The sequence below is a fragment of the Pholis gunnellus genome (assembly GCF_910591455.1).
Source record: "Pholis gunnellus genome assembly, chromosome: 11".
Taxonomy (NCBI): domain Eukaryota; kingdom Metazoa; phylum Chordata; class Actinopteri; order Perciformes; family Pholidae; genus Pholis; species Pholis gunnellus.
The window spans coordinates 516,717-537,700 of NC_136538.1; the positions used below are offsets into that span (position 1 = coordinate 516,717).

Genomic DNA, 20,984 nt, shown 5'->3' on the forward strand with positions numbered 1-20,984 from the left:
GGTGCATCACCACAGGCAGCTTCTTCGTTTCGCCTTTGAGGCCGCCACTTTCAGTCCAGGGTGCTTCCATTCGGACTCTCCCTTCTTCCCACGGGTGTTCAGAAGGTGTGTTACTGCTGTCCTTTTCCCCTGCAATCACAGGGCGTGAAAGTACTGCTGTAATTAGACGACTGGCTGACCTGTGCGCCATCCCGGCTTCAGGCACCTCACGACACTGCTCGCCTTCTCTCACGTGGCCCGGTGGGGCTTCAAGGTGAACATGGAGAGGAGCTACCTGAGCCCTCTTCAGAGCATAACCTTCATTAGTGTGGCCCTATGAGGGCCTATCTGTTGCCCAAGCCTATGGACAAGATCCCCCACAACCTCTTCCGGGGGGCAGACAGTTGCCCTACATCCTTTTCTCCGCCTATTGGGTAAACTGACAGCTGTCTCGACTGTCGTTCCCTTGGGTTTGCTGATGGCTGAACAGCCTTCACTTGGATGCCAAGTGGCACAGACAGGGCAATAATAGTATCAAAACAGTGCCTACTCACTCTATCCCCATGGAGGGAGAGTGCATATCTGGCAAACAGTGGCCCCATGGGCTCGGTTCCATTCCGCCGGGAGATTGTCACAACAGATACCTGCCTCTCAAGGTGCAGTGTGACAGAACAGGACTGCTTGGGGGCAGTTGTCTGCTCAAAGACCTCAGGGGCAAGCCAATGTTCTAGAGCTAAGTGCTCAAACACTTCCTCCCATATTTGAAGGGAAAGCATGTACCTCTGCTGTGTTTTCACATAAACCATCAAGGGGGCACCAGATCTGCAGAAGTTGCTACAGGGATCACCGTGCCCTTCTGACTTGGGCGGCCCCTCGCCTGACCAGCCTTCGGGCAATGTACCCACCAGGAGAACGGAACCAGGTTGTGGTTTTCCTGTTCAGTCACATGCCTCCACCGGGAGAGTGGCGGCTACATCCAGACGTGATGTCGACCCACTGCCCCCACTGGTTCTCCCTGACGGAGAGGACCAGTCCTCTGGATCAAGATGCCCTGACTCACACGTGGCCAGAGGATCTTCTTTATGCCTTTCCACCATACCCTCTGATCTTGCCAATGCTTCTCAGAGTTCTTCCCCGACAGGAGGGACCTCCTGTTGCAACTAGAAGGTCGGACTTGGTATCCCAATCCCTGCCGCTTTAAACTATGGGTCTGGCCCGACCAGATGCTGAGTGGCTGCATAGAACCAGTCAGACTGACTATTCTGAATGCCAGGGCGCGATCTACCCATCTGCAGTACAAAAACAGGTGGAAGCTGTTTTCTGACTGGTGTGCCGCTCAGAACAATGTCCCAGTACAGTGCCCCGTGCCTGCTGTACTGAGTTTTTTACAGTCCCTTCTAGATAAGGGCCGGTCTCCCTCTAACCCTTGGAGGTATACGTGGCCGCTATCTCGGGGCAGCATACTAAGGTCGACAATGACACAGGAGAGAGCCACAGACTGGCGTTCCTCTTCCTAAGGGGCTCTGCAATTGCGTCCCCCGAAGGCCCCTGCATGGGACCTACCCTTGGTACTAAATACCCTATGCTTGTCTCCTTTTGAACCCCTGGCACAGGTGGAGCCGAGATGGCTATCGGCCAAAATGTTTTTTTCTCCGGTGAAAGAATCAGGTCTGAGGTGGAACTCAGATGGCTTGGGTGTCACTTTGTGGCCTAATGCAGCGTTTTCTCCCAAAGGTGTTGACACGCTCACATATCAACCAGCCTATCCAGCTCACGCAGTTTGACCCTCCCATCAGGAGGGGAGAGGTCAAGGCTGCTGTGCCCAGTGCGGGCTCTCAGAGCTTATGTGGAAGCCACCGCCGGCATACGGCGGTCGGAGCAGCTCTTTGTCAGTTATGGTGAGCCTAAGAAGGGCTGTGCTCCTTCTAAAAGAAAAACAGCGCCTATCCCACTGGATAGTGGAGGCCATTGCCTATACATACAAGGCGAGCGACCGTGCTCGGCCATCCAGGGTGAAGGGCCACTCTACCAAAGGTGTCTCCACGTCAGGGGCAACACTGAGAGGTGTGCCTGTGGAGGATCTATGTGCTGCGGCCTCATGGGCATCACCGAGCACATTCACCAAACACTACAGACTTAAGGTTGCCACCCCTCACCCACTGGGGAGGGTTCTTTGGCCAATTTCTCTGCCGGAGCTATACGAGGTAGTTATGGTGATTCCTCATGACTCTGTTGATATAAGTCATCCAGTGTTAAACACTGCCTCTGGCGGTCATCCAGGATTCATAGAACCGTAGTTACATTCGTAACTTTCGTTCATACACCACAGGCTCAGCCTACAGGTTAAGAGTCCTGCCCAAGGACCAAGGACACATCGACATGGACAAGGACAAGGACGACAGTCTTCAGTGGTCACCAAAATCGAATGAAGTCAACCTGATGATGTGGAGAGAAGTATTGCACCTGTGTCGTTGTCAGAAGTGGTGGAAGCGAGCTGGAAGGAGGCGGGTGGTTTCACTCCGGCTCCGATGCACTCCAGCAAGGAGAAGAGCGTGAACCAGTCGTTTGTGCTGTGGATGTTGGCTGCATTAGTCTTCAGCAGCTCATGGAGGCCAAAGGCCACCTCCCTACTGACCCGGGACAACACGGGAGGTTTCATCATCAGCAGGAGACGCAGGGAAAGGAGAACCTGTGGGTGTAGACATGGAGAGAGAAGATCAGGGCAGGAATAGAATCTGGTCAAATATCAAATTCAAACATTTTCATTCTTTCTTGTTTTTTCTTTATTACTTGCAAACATTACAAACACTCTTCTAAGTGAAAATGTATTTTGATAAATCAATCTGAAATATGCATGTAAAAAGGTGAAATACCATGTGACTAAATGGAAATGGTAGATCCCCACTTTTATGACTTTAATAATAACCTTTTTGTAAGCATTCTGTGAATTTGACTTTTATATAGGAATAAGATTTCAAACACAACAAAACACAAAAACAGTGTTGAGATGCAAAGCTGATTTCAGAGTATTAGATGATGGGTTTAAATGTAGGTCACCCTCCTAATATGAGGTCAGGTCAGCTCTAGATTACCTGCTTATCAGCACATATGTCTCAGTCTTTGTTTGGACCCAATGGAAGAGTTTTCATGATATCAGTGCTCAGACAGGATTCTATTTGGAACAGTAGGGTGGATACTAAACATCAACACCTGGATTATCTGGTGCAATCCAATAAAAATGAGTATGAAAGCCTCACTATATCATACTGTAGGTCATCAATGTTATCATGACAACATGACTGACCCGTATTGTCAGTGACCCCCTGACTTAATGACTGAATGCAACATTAGCTTAATGACCCTGGTGACAACCCACCTGAAACGTCTGACTGTGTCTCTTTTACGGTTGTTGTGTCATTGATGTAATCCTGTTAGAAGAAAAGGCTTGCTGTATCCCATCAACAGACCAAAACCAGCAGTGTCTCAGTCCTTCTCCCCGTGGTGCTCCAGTGAGTATTTGTGGCAGGACGATGTGTGTGGGATTGAGTTTAATGATCTACAGAGAGTGCGAGTGTGTGTGTGTGTGTGTGTGTGTGTTGAAATGTATCATATCATTCTTTTAGTTATAACTTATTATCGCTTAAACCTGCATTTTTGCAGACGCCGCCAACAATACTAATGTGCATATATACTCAGTTTTAACAATTCATTGTTGTTAGACCTCCGAACCATCTGGGGGGAAAGAGCTCTATCCATTCAGCTGAATTATTATTAGTGTCTGTTCAATAGATATGTTTTTATATTTAAGAGTTTTCTCATCTTGGTTATTTCTCACAGGGAAGCTAAAAAGATTATTTTCCACCACATGTGTGTGTATTCGGGGTAGGGAAGGAACATGTGCAACAGAGTGTCTGATTGATCAAACAGCCATGTAGACTTGAACAATAGCTTTATCAAGTGTGTACTGTTGCTTGTACTTCACAGAGGGCAGCAGCATAACTAACTCCTCTACTGTCCATGTGAACGCTGAGAACATCCTTCAAAAATCGTTTCCAGCTCAGGTGATGCACGCTTGGTTTAGTCTGTGCACATTGGGCTGCACAGTCACAGTCTTCCATTATGTCTAGTTCACACTACACGACTTTAGCCTTGATTTCCCGCTCGCCAATCAGAGAATCTGTGGTCGCACATCGTGCTCGAGCGCTACGTGTCAACTGTTGACAGACGTGAGCCGAGAGACTCGTCGACGCATCGATGGCACATTCTAGATACGTAGCAGACTCAGTATCTGGACCTGTTGGGGAGTCTGTCAGCTACAGCCAATGAGAGCGTGAGACACGGATGGAGGGGAGTCCTGGAGGAAGGGTCACCTGTACCTCGTTGTGCTATGTGTTGCATTTGCAACAAAGACCAAAGTTACTGTTGCAGCTAGTGTTGGATGTTTGCATGAACAAACATAACACAAGTCATTACTGATCTACATAGGGAAAATAGTAAAGACCTGTGGAAACAGGCTACTTTGTGAACATGTGCACGCCAACTATGACATCAACAAACCCAACTACGCTATAGCCTAATACCACAAATGTGTGATGTTGGGCTGTATAAATAAAATTGAATGGAATAGTGTGAAAACCACAATGAGCTCAAGAGATTACAAGAAAGTAAGTTTCAAAGTGAGACCAGTTCAGCGATCTGAACACTTTCAAAGTGGTGTTGGGTGAACTTGGCTTTTCTCAGAACTGCTCTGTCCTAAGACAGTCATTGGATAGCTTATTGAACATCATGCTCCACTTTGTTGACAGAAGGTCATTGTCAGAGCAGTTCTCCTGACCAATAGCAGAACAGGAGGTGGGCACCAATCAACGTACATGCTTACTCAAGAAGTCCGAGCATTGAAATGGAAGCAGTGTATTCAGCAGCATTTTGACATGAGTGTGTTTGGGAAATAATAAGAAATGAGATAAAAACCCACTGAATCAGCTGTGAATCAAAGCCAGACCAGAGTTGGTGTCCTCAGGCTGCAGAGACTGCCTGATTTAGACTTAAAAGATAGGCTTGAAGCAGACAATCAATCACAAAGTCAGAGTGTTGGTAAAGGAGATCAACAAGACCCGTCTGCGGACAAACACAACCTGCTGTTCGGATGTAAGCTGACCTTTCAGTCTGACCACTGTGACAGTCTGCTGACCTGAGATGATTATCTCATCCAGTAACATCACACCAACTCTGCTGCAGTGTTTGAGTCCAGGTGTGTGTGTGTGTGTGTGTACCTGAGAGCTGATGTCTTCTCGTCGTAGCAGGCGGATTGCGAGCCGAAGGAGTCCCACCACAGCCCTCTCCACTAGGAAGCAGCTCTCGTTGGGGTGGACACAAAGATGGCAGAGATGGTCTCGTACCATCTGCCACACACACGACACACGGTCTCTACACACACACACACACACACACGGAGAGACAGAGATGTTCAATGACTCAGACAACACCTGGGACTGTGCTGTGAATGGATTATTGACAGATTCCAATTCCTACCGGTTCTCCAGAATGATACGCAGCAACATCTCCAAGCAGAAGGCAGCATCCTCTTCATCATAAGTCTCTTCATCTGGGGTGACTGATATCAGAGCCTGCATAGGAGAATCTGGTTTGCTTTTATTGTCTTTATGACCTAACCATGATATAAATGCCATGTATCCATACTAGCCTGAACTCAAATCAAGACACACCCAGACAAGAGCTACATACATGTTGAAAGAAATGTTGGTAAGAACTAATAAAAACCTTCATTAGCTCCTGTAGAGACTCCAGCTGGAGAAATTTACTCTCTGTGATCAGCTTCTCTGGGTCACATTGCTAGAAGGAGAGACAGAAATATCAGTGATGATGACACAATCTTATACTATTGGAATGGGTGAAGTCATTGTACAAATAATGCAGTCATTTAACTAAATCACAAAATCGTTACAGTCGTTTATGTGCATGAAAGAAAAGTCATGTAGAAAAATATAAAATAATGACATTTTAATTTACAGTTCTATGAATTTCCCTGGAAAGAAGAAACATCCAGTTTCAGTCTTGTGGAGCAAGTCCTTCTGTCTCTCATAGACACAAATGATGTCTTTCCAATCAGTTCACGGTATTTCTGGCTTCAGCCAGAAGCTTCAGAACTGTGAATGAACTCCTTGGTTAGATCCAAGACGGTAAACTTCAACCTTGACAAAGGCAGCGCAGACCGGATCCACTCCTTCCCTTCTTACTTTCACAATAAAAACACCAACACTGTGTCACTGTTTACCAGAGGGAACTCAAATTCAGCTTTGGCTAAAAGGAAACTCAATACAATAGTTAACAGTAGCTCAGGTTATACATCCATTTAGCCAGACAGACTGCCAGAGGCTGCTCTGGGTCAGTAGGATCCTCGTCGTTGGTCCACAAATCTATTCTGACCTTTCATTGAATATTATTGGTGTGAATAGTTGTGATGCAAGATATAATCAGGCAAGGCTTTTGCATTTTCGTATGGTTTATTTATCACACCCCCTGTGTGGGACAGGCCTTAATAGTCAAGAACAATATTTGTAGTTGTGTCTAGTGAAGCAGATATGCACCTGGCTGTATACCTCAAACACTATTCTGCATTAATACAAGTGATCATGCAGCAAGAAAGCTGCAGTATCACAGACAAAACATGAGACTTCTAATTACTATCTATGGCATTTAACTACTCTTTTCTTTTGAAATGTATTTCTCAGATTTAACACAAATGTTTTATTATACATCATTCCTCCTCCTCGACTTTTGAATTTTGCACCGTGGACGTTTACGGGCACGACACATGTCCTAGTCTTTCTTTTTGATCATCTACTTTAAGGATCCAGCACTCAGTCTTCTATGTCTAATCAGGAGTTGTGCACGTTGTGTCTTCATTTTTCCTAAACATCATTAATCAGAACTTCAGATCGTGTCAAGTGTTTACTGAGTAGTACCTTTATGCAGAGGACAGCAGCCTGCTTGGCCTCCTGGTTTTCCGTGGACGGTCCTCTAAGTCCTGACTGCTCGGCTCCACTCAACGTCAACCAGTTAACAAAACTCAACACCGCCGACTCACCACTGACGTGCAACAAAGGAGACATTTAAGTTTTACTCTTGGCCCTTTCGGTCAGGATTGTTTTTTTTTAAATACATTTTTCGTATTATAGAAAGCTGGTCTCTTCTTCTCGGAATTAATGAAAACATTTTATTTTATGAAAAAACGAGAAAGGAACATGGCTGGAGGGATGCCACAAACACACAGCAATGTAGCTATATCTGGATAAACATCTCACTGTGACACCGTGACAACATTTTCCCATTAGCCTCTAATGTAAACATATGAACAGATGGCAGATGAGATTTGCACGTACCGATTAGAAGGCGTTTCCTCTCTTTGAAGAGAAATCTTCCCATTGGGCTCCACAAAATCCTCCACCTGAGGCAACAAGCATAGTGTTTGAGTAGTGAACAGTAGATGGCAGCAGAACATGTGGGATGCACCCTCTGCCTGCAAGCCACAGTATCTGCAGTGTTATCACAAAGCACTGACAGAGTGGGAAAAGAGTGTTTTGAGTTTGGTAGTCCTGACCTCCACCATGGCTTTGGGCAGGAGCTCGGCTCTGAACAGCTGTAGCATGGAGTCCATGATGTTCTTCCAGCCCTCCCTCAGGATGTTGCCGTGCCGATGGGAGAGGTCAAACACCGTTTTGGCTGCTGTCTGTGCTTTATTATTGCTGCCAAACACTGTAGGGAGGTTTTCCACAGACTGCACAGGGAGAAGACACACCAACACTCAGTCAACAGACATTCTGACACAGATACTGTCTTTATATATATTAACTAATAAAGCTTTAGTTACAAGAGAGGATTTTGTTTGTCATTACATTCATTCATTTACGGTAGGTGTTGATGAATACGTCGTCTTTATTGTCCCAGGAGGAGCCGGCACATTATCACGTCTAGACATGAAGTCTTTATTGCCATTACCGAGCCACATGTGTGTGTGTGTATGTGTCACTATAAACTAGCATTTCAAATGTAGCTCTTGCCTTCTACAGCTGAAAGGTGTTTGGTTGCGCCAAACACCTTTCAGGTTTTGACAAACTGATTCTTAATTACGAGCAACTTCTTATAAAATTTGATGAATTCATTCAAATAAAAAAAAAAAATGACATTCTCTGTTGCACTACATATTTGTATTTTACTATAACAAAAACACACACACACACACACACACACACACACACACACACACACACACACACACACACACACACACACACACACACACACACACACACACACACACACACACACACACACACACACACACGCGCACACGCACACAACCGTTCAAAAGTTTGGGGTCACCCAGACAATTTTGTGTCAATTTTCAGTTTCTTCGCAATTTCTCGCATGGAATAGCTTCATTTCTAAGAACAAGAATAGACTGGCGAGTTTCACATGAAAGTTCTCTTTTTCTGGCCATGTTGAGAGTATAATCCAACCCACAAATATGATGCTCCAGATACTCCTATGTAGATATTTCATTAAAACCAGACGTTTACACCTAGAATAGTCATTAACCACATTAACAATGTATAGAGTGTATTTCTGATTAATTTAATGTTATCTTCATTGAAAGAAACAGTGCTTTTCTTTGAGAAATAAGGACATTTCTAAGTGACCCCAAACATTTGAACGGTAGTGTACGTGTGTCTGTGTGCATTTGCAACCTGTGTGACTAAAACAAAACAATTAAATATATACCTTACTTTTTCTGTCTTGTCTGTGTTTCTGAGCCACATTAAGTACAGCATTGATCGATAATATTTAACCAAATCTAATTAAAGACAACATATCAGAAGGTCACCATACTTAGCTCAAATTATAATCAAAACAATTTATGATTGTTATCTCTGGAGCTCTTAAAATAACATTTCACTGCACTATGTTCCCATGTGAAAAATGTCAGCTTTAACTGCAACCGGAAGATTGATGTCCACATGACAACAACCCTGACCACATCAGCACAACAAGCTGTTGTGGACTGCTTTCTCACCTCGCTGCTCAGAGTGGTAAACTTGCAGAGGGAGATGATCAAATTGTCAAAAACATCACTGAAGCCATAGTGAGCTGCTATCATGGCACACTTCCTGCAATGAAAGAAAGACACAGAAAACCTAAAACACTGAATAACATTTTGCTTTATATTTCATTATTATGGATGTAAAATGATTCATGTTTTAACAACGACTAGATTTCTGTGGATACTTAAGTAAATATGAGACAATACTTCCAGTAGAGACAAACATCTCATCAGGCTGAGGAAGAGTTTGATTCTCAGCATCTACTCAGTAAACACGGTATGGTTGGTCAGACAATGTAGAAGATATGGAGGATGTTTATATGGCTGTACATAAAGCAGTACACGGGGAATGCACTGCACCTATATAGCGCTTTCTACCTTAAAGGACAAAGTGCTTTATAATTTGCCTCTCATTTACCTATTTGCACACACTCACACACAGATGGTGACGGAGCTGCCATACAAGGCGCTGGCCTGTATCTTGCAACTTGAGGTTCAGCGCATCGCCCCAAGGACACGCGGACATCAGGAGCCAGGGATCAAACCGCTCTACATGACCCTCAGTGGCCCCAGACTTTGAGGTCCTTATTCAAACTATCTCCCTGCTCCGCCACTATTTTAAACTTGTATACCTGAAGCCAGTGATGGCCTTCTGGATGATGTTGTCGTCCAGGCTCTTGTCAAAGACGTAAGAGAGGGCAGCGATGGTGGGACCCCAGGTCATGGTGAACAAGTCATGGTCGTAGCTGCCGGGTGGCAGGTGGAGGAAAACACCTTCAGGTGTGGCACCGCGGTGGAGCAGCACACTCCATACATAGTTGTCCTTCACTAACCCTGACTGCTCATCTGGCATCACAATCTCCTCATTCCTGCAGAGGACAAATATCTCAGCTCATGAATTACGAACCATTATGTCTCTGACCAGACATCCAATACCAGCTTTTGGTTAGAGCTGAAAAAATGTGACAATTAATGGATTTACACAAAGTGTATCTGCAAAATTTAGATAATCCATCAATTATTTGAGTCATATATTTAACAAAATTGACAAACATTGTCATTTCCAGATTCTCCAATAAGAAGATTATATATGGTTATAGAATGACTATCTTTGAGCTATGACATACATATATGATACATACAGTACATACAGTTGTGTGATGGCAGCTTACTTGATAGCATTGTAAAGATCCTCCAACATGTCCTGGTCAAAGTCTTTATTTCCATTTACTCCCTTCAGATTTTTCTTGAATTGCTATATAAAGAGAAAAAAAGTGCAGTTAGCTGTGGAACTAATCTGCTTTATTTCTCTGGCAGAAACTTAAATCAAACACCTCACATGATTCTAGGAGACAAATGGTCATTTCTCCACCATCAACATGTCAGTCAATGCATCTCAACACGGGAGCTTAGCTCAGACACCAAAGCCTCTGGCATTCAGTGCTTCGTTAACTGAGCATTCAGCAACACACAATTAAAGGGCTTTGTGTGGAAACACACTCGCTGTGTGTCACTTAATACGCTTTAGCTGCAGCGTTAAGAAAACAGGGATTAGAGCCAAGAGCCTCCTGTAAATAAACAGAACCACCCTGTGATGACTGACGACCTCAAGGCTCGATTTTATGCCTCGACAAGTCCGGGTTTGTCCTACTGGCAGGTAAGAGGAGAGGAAACAGGAGTTTCTCTGCAGGGAAATAAACACCGGCAGAGAGAGCCACAGACAGCAGGAGGCCTCCGAGGATCAGAGCTCTATTATCTATTTCTATCCGTTATGCTCATACAGTATCAGGGACTCGCACTGTCTCACACTCAGAGCAGCTCTTGGAGCAGCTGCTGGTACAAACAGGCTGCAAAAACCCAGCAGCGTGCTGTATTTTATGGACCAAATGAAGTTTAGAGACTGACCTTACCTGCACCTCACTGAACACATGCCATCTCTTTGTCAGATGCTCGGGAATAGGATCTGATTTACACAGTGATGCTGGGCATAGTTTTCCCATTTCAAAAATAACCCCACTGCCGACACATGCTCTGGTGAATACTACACATTGCAAGCTGCTAAGTAACTGCAGTGCTTGGCGCCACTTTTATTGGCCCTCACCAAACTATTGTGTGAAAGCCTCTGCCTGTTGTCTGAGCCTGGAGGTCAATGAGCCTTCTTCATCAAACCACAACTGACCTTTTAGGAATGTGTAGGGATCATTTAAACACCATACAACACCAGCTGCGTGATGAGGTATGACTCGACTCAAGACAGAGCATTTCTACAAAGTATGTGTACTTAAAAGAGAGCGAGACGGAGAGCAAAGCAAGTGCTTGCTATTGTTGGTCAGTGAGAGTGGCCCACCCACAAACTGTTCACAGGCTGCCCAGAGGCTCTGTTTAGTCTTCAGCCACCGTCAATCAAGGACAGAGAAAACAGAGACAGCAGATGAAGAGAGACCGAGAGAGAGACCACCCCCCCCGTTTAGGATGAGTTCTCCTATCAGACAGAACACCTCTGTCTACAGCTGTTGGCTTTCTGAGCAGAGGAATGCCCAGTGAGAGAAAACATACAAATATGAATTCAACACAGCTTTGATTCCTTTTCTGAATTTAATCTGCAAACTAACATTTGTTATAGACAAAGGTACAGTTGTATGCCATCCAAAGCTTAGTTTATACATGCCGTAGTGAAGCTTACGATGCCAGAAATGACGTAATCACAGCTGGAGGTAAGGGGTGGAGGCGCTTGCTCGTGCACCTCTGAATGTTTGTAACTTGGCGTGCGTGATTACATGACTGTCACAAATAGTTCACTGATAAAAACACTATTTACAAGTCTAGGGATTATACAGAGAAGACCAATTCACTTTTAAATGATTTAGAGACAGGAGGTCTTAAAAATCTACGTTTGAGGAAATATTTTCCAACCAAATCAAATTGTTTACAGGATATTAAACCGTTGCTTCTTTATAATACATGTGATACTTTACTTTTTCTTTACAGGGCTTGTACAAAGACAGTAAAGTAGTCCATGAATATGAGTTTACAGATATGGAGGTTGGTTTATATGGTTTTGCCGGTAGTCTATGGTCATATCTCTGAGTTACACTCGCTGTCTTTTTGATTCTTCACAGTACATTTTGTTTGTACACCCTCTGGTGTTTCGGAGAATAATGCAGCCTATAGAGTATAAACTCCTCCAGCTCGCTCACTGTCTGCAGAGGCCAAGCGCGAGCTGATGCAGCTTTGACAGGAACAAAAAGTCCTGCAGGACACGACCACATCAAATAAGAGTGACACTTTCATTACGATAGAAGACGACTCTAGCCCAGCCTCTATCTCACACCAGAGGTATTTCTAGTTGAACTATTCCCCAAAGTTCAGAGTATATTTCGCATGACTTAACAGAGCACATTGGCAGTGACTTTTCACAGCTCCTTCATCACCAGCATATTCTTACACTGAAACGTTCAACGCTTATTGACCAAAGGATTGGAAATGGAAATACGCAAGGCAAATTACCCAAATCAAACACAAACATGTTCTCACTTCTTCCTGAGTGACGTGAGACTGGATGCTTTTTGTACCCAGGTTTTGGAAGAAGCACCTCTGAAAGTTGGGCCGCAACATAATACAATGGAGGTCTGGTCAAAGATTTTTCCAAAAGCAATGTCGTAGTAGGTAGGTCTTCCACAGAAACCTGAGTGTGTGTGTGAGAGTGAGAGAGAGATCACTCACCTCTATAGTCATGGGGATATTCTGCTTGCGGACATTGTTGTTATGCTGGTCAGTGTTCAGCATTATGACAGCGTAGGCCAAGGCGAAGCCTGCATCGTTGGTCATGAAGGGAGAGCCGTTGACTTTCTACAAACACACACACACACACACACACACACACACACACACACACACACACACACACACACACACACACACACACACACACACACACACACACACACACACACACACACACACACGGGATAAACAGTGGGCTACATGTTTCACTGTCCATTACTTCAGGACAGACCACTTTGTTCCTAGACAGAATCTAACCTTGCACATGCTGCTGACATGATCACAGTGAGCCCATAGAGTGGAACATTCTTTTACAGAGTCGCCACCTAAAATGACTCATCAACTCTCTCAAGGCCACTTGTATGTAGTCAGCCTAAGAAAAGGACATTACTTGAAATAGTTTCCAAGTCACATGGCTCCTTCTGCTATTTTCAGAAGACAAATGTTCCCCCTTGTGGAGATGGCCCATCATTGTGTATATGTGTGTGTGCGCCTGTGTTAACACTTATGTCATCCTCCCACTATAACCTGCAGGGTCAATCATGTGTCAGTGTTTGATTCATATGTTCACCAACTTTACACAGCTGGAATTAACTGATGAAGGAGAAGTCCATTTGTAGACTTAGTGTTTGGAGTCCTGAACATGTGATAATGCAATTAGAAATGGCGGCAAAGTTCGGCTCCCTCTAAAGCTGGCCACCCATCGATGACACATTGTTGGTTCACATTCAGGCAACAGAATACTGAATGCAAAGATTTCGTTACCTCACTGAATGTGTTGGCCCATTGATTTTAAGTTTGCAAAAGTGAACTACTAAATGCTATATCTTAGCTAATGTTAGCTTAAGCCATAGCTGTGAAAAGACCATGAATGCTACATGCAAATAACCATTTCTGGAAGCCTTAAAAGGACAAACTCCTGCTGGTTTGATTTAAAGTCAGAATGTTGTGAGAGTGGTAATGAGCACAAACAGGACCAAACCAGGCCGCAAAGTCAAATCAGTACAGCAGGAAAAATCATAGGCACTGACCAAGAAATAGCCCCTAGCATGTACATCAAACCTTCACTCCAATTTTAGACACAGCAGCAACCTGAGCCGGGGAAAGAGACCTCTTCATTAAAAAATCGGAATAAGTAGACATACGAACTCCTTTACTCCTCAAACCATCAGCCTGTAAAACATGCACCTTCATCAACAGGCCTCTTACCTGGTCACTGGCACTTTTATATCATATACACTCACCGGCCACTTTATTAGGCACACCTGTTCAATTGCTTGATAACACAAATAGCTAATCAGCCAATCACATGGCAGCAACTCAATGCAGTGAAGACGGCTTGCTGAAGTTCAAAGCGAGCATCAGAATGGGGAAGAAAGGGGATTTAAGTGACTTTGAACGCACCATGGTTGTTGGTGCCAGACGGGCTGGTCTGAGTATTTCAAAAACTGCTGATCTGGGATTTTCACGCATAACCATCTCTAGGGTTTACAGAGAACGGTCCAAAAAAGAGAAAACATCCAGTGAGCAGCAGTTGTGTGGACGAAATGCCTTGTTGATGTCAGAGGTCAGAGAAGAATGGGCAGAGTTGTTGGAGATGATAGAAAGGCAACAGTAACTCAAATAACCACTCGTTACAACCAAAGTATGCAGAATCCCATCTCTGAACGCACAACACGTGGAACCTTGAAGCAGACGGGCTACAGCAGCAGAAGACCACACCGGGGGCCACTCCTGTCAGCTCAGAACAGGAAACTGAGGCTACAGGCTCACAGGCTCACCAACATGTGACAATAGAAGATTACAAACATTGCCTGGTCTGATGAGTCTTGATTTCAGCTGCGACATTCAGATGGTCGGGTCAGAATTTGGCGTAAACAACATGAAAGCATGGATCCATCCTGCCTTGTATCAACGGTTCAGGCTGCTGGTGGTGTAATGGTGGGGGGGATATCTTCTTGGCACACTTTGGGCCTCTTAGTACCAATTGAGCATCGTTTAAACACCACGGCCTACCTGAGTAATGTTGCTGACCATGTCCATCCCTTTATGACCACAGTGACCCATCTTCTGATGGCTACTTCCAGCAGGATAATGCAGCATGTCACAAAGCTCAAATCATCTCAAACTGGTTTCTTGAACATGACAATGAGTTCACTGTACTCCAATGGCCTCCACAGTTACCACATCTCAATCCAATAGAGCACCTTTGGAATATGGTGGAACGGGAGATTGGCATCATGGATGTGCAGCCGACAAATCTGCAGCAACTGCGTGATGCTATCATGTCAATATGGACCAAAATCTGTGAGGAATGCTTCCAACACCTTGTTGAATCTATGCTACGAAGAATTAAGGCAGTTTTGAAGGCAGAAGGGGTCCAACCCAGTACTAGCAAGGTGTACCTAATAAAGTGGTGAGTGAGTGATTGGTAATGTGGATTTTTTATGTTTTTTTTTTATTGTTTATTCTGTCTCCGTTTCAATGTGATCAAATACGTTCTGTATAGTAATGCTGTGGTCTCATGGTGTCTGGAGCACTGGACCAATCAATAAAGTTGAGAAACAATGATATAATTCAATGCACAGTTTTGGGTTTGGTCATTCCACGTCAGAAGTCCAAGTGAAGCCACTGGAGTAAATGTCAAAGTAGAGTTGCAAGTCCAGCTTGAGTCTGACTCAAAGCCAAGTCCTGTGACTTGAGTCCACATCTCCGTGTGTGCGTCACAAGACACAAGTCAACACAGGCAAATCCTAAATCAGCACACATTGGCTGGTGGTTGTTTCTCTAGTCTCATCCTGACTGGGTCCTGTAGATCACCCATCATGTTCTGATTATGCTGCCGTCAGTCAAGATTACTCTGATTCAGCTTTTGTAAGTTTGTTGTAACCTTTTTGTCCATAAAGCTCAAGTTTTGTATACAAGTCAGGTCTAATGTAATCCAATCCATTATCATCTCCACCAGGCATAAGCCTGGGGAGCGGTTATGTGTGGCTCTGTGTGACTCACTTTTATTGTTATTTTTGGACGCTGTGTTTGGCTAACCGCTAACCGCTAACAGCTAACAGCTAACAGCTAACCACTAACAGCTAACAGCTAACAGAACTACCAGTGCACACACTGCTGTGCCTCTCCACTACTCAGCTGCTGCTAAATGGACAGACAGCTCGGTGAGTTTCCCTTTGTGTTTTGGCTCGATTGTATTATATGATAATACGGATATGGAGTGATTGTGCAAGAGTTGTTACTGGCTTTATTTTCCACACTAATTTCCACAATCTACAAAACTAAACTAAAGCCATACGTGGTAATATTTAAAAAGGTTTGACAGTCTGTTCTGCAAGTCTTTGACACTTTATAACGTTATCTCCACAGCTGAAGATACAGTAAGTGTTGGTGATTCGGCCCTGTCCTCTCCTCTGAGGAGAGCAGAAAGCGCTGATGAAATATTGAGTTGGTTTATATCTTTTACAATTGAATGGTGCGCACTGAATAGTTATAGCTCATTAATACATTACATACTGTTTATGATAAAGAGGAGTTATAAGTGCAAAGTACACATGAGGTATGAAGTGACATGTGTGAGAGGCGTCATTATACGTATAATGACGCCTCTCACATTTCATTTCTACTGTCTGGCTTCATTTCACCACGTCACCTGCGTCTCTAAAATGTTCGTACACATTGGTCAAAGTTTCAGGTGTGCACATTCTCCTGTCAAGTTTGTTTTTATAGATCACAACTTTTGTGTGGGAAGTGGACTACGCCTCTTTCAGGTTTGGTTTTGTGCGTACGCAACGATGATAAATGAGAGACATGCACTCTACTGAGTTCACCTTGGAAGTTAAAATCTGACTTGAGTCAGAAGTATAACAGGTCCACAGCTCTGGACAGTTGGGCTACGAATCTTGTTCTCTAATAATCTGAATGTGCTAATAGATTGTAATAAAGTCTGTAAAATTAAGTTGAGCAAATGTGCCTTACATGCCAGTTGTCTGTGAACGTTTCCAGGAGTCTCTGGATGACAGGAGCCTCCCCAGGGAGTCTAAAGGCCTCCAGGTAGAGCCGCAGGGCCTCATCGATACGAAGCCCCTGGAAAGCGAACGTGCTGCAAAAACAGATCGACATTATCAAAACCTAACATCTTTTAGCACTTTATTAACATGAAACACACCAATGTTCATAGAAACCAAAATCTTCAAACCAGATTGGAAAATCACACTTGAATGATAAACAAATGGGCAATAATCCCTGGAACTTCACCATACTTGACAAAGCTGTCCAGGAGCTCCATGTTCTTGCGATCGCTGACGTACTCGCCGATCATCTTTTTGTCCAGTCGGGGGTTTTCTCTGAGCCACTGGGCCACCTGGTTGTTGTCTAAAGGACTGCTGAGCAGACCTTTGTCCTGCAGAAACTGGATTCCCTTCTTGGGCTTCTGGTTAAACTGCTCTGTGCCAGTGATCAGCAGCTGGAAACACGATAGAAAGAGGCGGTTTGAAGGTGTAGTAACAGAGTTTATAACTAATTGTCGTTGTGTAATGTTACAACAAATCTAAATCAATCGATATCGCTCACCTTTTTCTTCGTTCTAATGTCCACCAACTCTTGGGAATTGGGTAAACATGACGAGAAACGTTGAGGCTTTTTCAGGGCTCTCTTCTCAGCTGGACGGAACCAAAATGTAAACATTTAAATCAGCTTCCATCTCAATGCTGAGGAAGAGTTTTAAGAAAAACTGTCCATAAGATCAAAGTCTCACCAGAGTCATTGTCCCCTTGATCCTGTCTACCCAGTCTCATCTTCTCTGCCATCAGATGTCCACTGGTTGGTGGACACACTGGTGCATTCTCAGCTGGTGGAAGACTCAGATCATTGGTACTGCCCAGTCTATTTAGATCTGTAGACGAAAACAAAATTCATTCGTAAAAAATAAAAAAAGCAGAACTATCAAGGGCAACACTCTCTAACATTCAAGTTGTTATTTTAGTATTTTGACCTTAAAGATGTAGTAATAATCATTAGTATTAGTAGTAAATAGTAGTGTGTGTGTGTGTATACCAGCTGTAGTGTCTGTTCCGTTGATGGTGGAAGCTTCTCCCTCTTCCAGCAGTGTTTCTGACTGTTGAGCAGAGCTGTTGAGCACCTTGGCCTGGCAGTGGGCTTCAGTGCTGTCGATCACTGTGAGCAGAGCCTCCAGTGACAGGAGGTGGGTGGTGTAGAGCTGTCCCGACACCGGAAACGCATTCTGATGGCAAAAAATGACTTTTTAATGACACATAAAATACAATGTAGTGTTTTTTGCAAGTCATACAGGTCAAAGAATAGAAAAGCAGATAAAAAGTCAAATAAAAAGTTGATTTACGTTCTGATGGAGCTGACTGAAAAAAAAACGGACTAAAATAAAGGCTAAAATAGCTTCCAGCGTGCACAATCCACTATAACCAGCTGATTCCAGATCAAAGTTCCGAATCAGCTCGTACAGTAATGTAATTCATTAAATAACTATTTCAACAGAGACAAAAATCTTTTATTTACACATGAAATGTGTCCTATTCTATCTGAAGAGACTTTCTACAAGATAAAAGCATCAGAGCCATTCAGACATAATCCAGTAGTCCTCTCACACACCTGACTGGACACAGTCAGGTCTTTTGGCAGAAGATTCCAAACTTTTCAAAGACAGTGTATAACAAATGTTACCTTCTACAGCAGGAAAGAAAGAATAGACCTTCGTAAACTAAAAAGTTAAGACTTAATAAAACCTGCAGATAACCTAAAAATGTAATGTCTTTAAATCCATCACATCAGTGGTGAAGAACACTAACTTTTAAAATGACAGAAGATAAAGTGGACAGCAAAACTGTTCACCACCCACAGATTTTGCTTTAGTTCTTGTACTGCGAAATGTAGTTAAAGATTCATGAATAAAAGCTTTAAAAAAAAAGAAAGGAAGCACTTGGATTGAAGTTTGGCCTATCCAAGAAGGACTTCCACATTCTTCTGTACAACAAAGTATTCGTGAAATAGTAAGACGCTAAAAGTGATCTTATAAGGATGTTACCTTGGACAGCAGCTTGGTGAGGTCCTCAAACAGATTGGAGAAGTAGAAGTCACAGTCATAGTTGATGTACAGCTCAGTGACGAAGCTGGGAATCCTCCACAGCTGGACCAGTGCCTCCAGAGCCATCTCCTTCATCTCATAGGGCATCTTAATGTTCTCTGACGTGATGATGTCCATCAGTTTCTTTAGGTACATCTGCCAGGTCAGCACAAATGGCGATGATGATTATTAGCTCCTCAGGATCACTATTACCATTTATATGGATGGCAGTTAACTGACAAAACAAAAAGATCATTTGATGAATAAAAAGCAAGACGATCAACAAACTAGTTACATATTTACCTCAAGCTGAAACTTAAGGTGCACTCTCATGCTTTCAAAGAGCAAGAAGCAAACTCGTACGGAGGAAGCGTACAGGTTCATACGGTCCACATTCAGCAACTGCAACACAGACACAATTATCAGAAAAGATACATTCAAATAATAATATCAAAAATCAGTGCAGTTTTCTCCAAATACAACTTTTGGTTTTTATCTTGATGCTAGTTAAACCATTCGCTGTCATTACCGCATTGTTCCTACTTTGACTTGGAATATAAGACTGAAGGCAAAATGATTGTCTGAATGGATTCAACAAACCTCTTTCAGCTTATTGCTTGACAAACATGTAATAGATGGAGAGGTGAGGGTGTCAGTCCTCCTGGTATGTAACCAGGACCAAATCATTTAGCTTGTAAGTAGCCAACACACCCCATCATATCATGGTTAAAATAGTAAGCAGAATTCCAAGGTAGACAAAACACAAAGCAGAGGCGATGAATTTTAACTTATATCTGCTTTGGATTCCAACAAAACAGATCCCACAAGTTTCAGCTTAGAGTCAACCAATGCAAAGAGGCGCTGCAAGTTCCTTAGTCACAAGTCAAGTGCTCACAGTTTCTGATTCAGATAAAACTGTTCAAAAAGCTTTTAGAAAAAAAAGGTATTTCTCATAGTAACTGTCACCAATGCAGGGAAAATATCTTACTATTACCAATGTGAAAACAAAAAACACAGGTACATTCAAACACTACGAGCATTGGTTTCTACATTGTACTTCACCTGGAAGAGATGTCTGCAGAGCTCATCTTTGACCAGTCCGAGTAATGACTGGTAGTTAGTGATGCGTGCTGACTCAAGTGCTACAGTCAGCAGCTGCAGGCCCATGTGCATCATGGCGTCAGTGTTGTGGCGGTCGTGTGGGTTGGTCAGTGAGATCAGGAAGCGAAAAAGCTCCCTTAGACATGGCAGGCCATAAGGGATAATGGACGCTCCTTTAGGAGAGACAAGAGGACAGAGGTTATGAAAGGACTTCGACTAGATCCACACTACTACGTTTCCATTTAAAAAGGCATATCTTTTGCTATGTTTACATCTAGCATCCACACTACTCCGGAGTTTTAACCCCCCAAAAACGCCTGTTTAGTTTGAAGACTCTGAGATTGAGTCGTAGTGTGGACGGCAGAAATGTGGACCTTTGGAAACGAATGATGTAGACGTGGCGACTGTGGCTAAGTGGAGAGCAGGGTCGTCCTTTAATCAGAGAATCGGCGGTTCGATCCCCAGCTCCGCTAGTCGATGTGTCCTTGAGCAAGAGCTGTAGCTGTGCCTACGGTGTATGAATGTGGATAGTCTGATAGGCAGGTGGTGCCTAGCCCCTTCCATCAGTGGGTAAATGATGACAAGTAGTGTGAAAGTGCTTTGAGTGTTTGGAAAGACTAGAAAAGCGCAGTCCATCTACCATTTACACTCGCTCATTTTACGTTTGCTACTTAATTGGGTCTTAGCAGTCATGACTAGTCCTACCCTGATTCGTCACACCGCCAGAAGAAAACAAACAGCAGCATTGATTATCGATCGACTACCAGGTTAATTCAACATGGATAACATATTACAGGTGTTGCTGTTCTTGTTGTCTTTACTAGCAGCTGTTGTGCAGTTATATTCTGCATTTTATAACTCTACTACTGCCGACATGCGGAGGAAGCAGCTGTTATT

The 20,984-nt window shown here is 43.6% G+C and overlaps 1 protein-coding gene across 3 annotated transcripts in view; it reads right to left on the bottom strand.

The window, feature by feature from the left end:
• gbf1 (golgi brefeldin A resistant guanine nucleotide exchange factor 1) overlaps positions 1-20,984 on the bottom strand; it is a 100,760-nt gene that overhangs the window by 14,697 nt on the left and 65,079 nt on the right. For all 3 annotated transcript variants that reach the window (XM_079169071.1, XM_079169069.1, XM_079169070.1), the window contains exons 12-30: positions 20,049-20,260; positions 19,290-19,388; positions 18,948-19,142; positions 17,945-18,131; positions 17,646-17,783; positions 17,462-17,550; positions 17,152-17,354; positions 16,868-16,991; positions 12,824-12,949; positions 10,273-10,355; positions 9,733-9,969; positions 9,074-9,167; positions 7,601-7,777; positions 7,383-7,447; positions 6,966-7,089; positions 5,761-5,832; positions 5,512-5,606; positions 5,253-5,406; positions 2,443-2,668 (exon numbers count right to left, since the gene is read on the bottom strand). In XM_079169071.1, the coding sequence (XP_079025197.1) occupies positions 2,443-2,668; positions 5,253-5,406; positions 5,512-5,606; positions 5,761-5,832; positions 6,966-7,089; positions 7,383-7,447; positions 7,601-7,777; positions 9,074-9,167; positions 9,733-9,969; positions 10,273-10,355; positions 12,824-12,949; positions 16,868-16,991; positions 17,152-17,354; positions 17,462-17,550; positions 17,646-17,783; positions 17,945-18,131; positions 18,948-19,142; positions 19,290-19,388; positions 20,049-20,260 (2,700 nt within the window). The remainder of the gene's footprint in view (positions 1-2,442; positions 2,669-5,252; positions 5,407-5,511; positions 5,607-5,760; positions 5,833-6,965; positions 7,090-7,382; positions 7,448-7,600; positions 7,778-9,073; positions 9,168-9,732; positions 9,970-10,272; positions 10,356-12,823; positions 12,950-16,867; positions 16,992-17,151; positions 17,355-17,461; positions 17,551-17,645; positions 17,784-17,944; positions 18,132-18,947; positions 19,143-19,289; positions 19,389-20,048; positions 20,261-20,984) is intronic.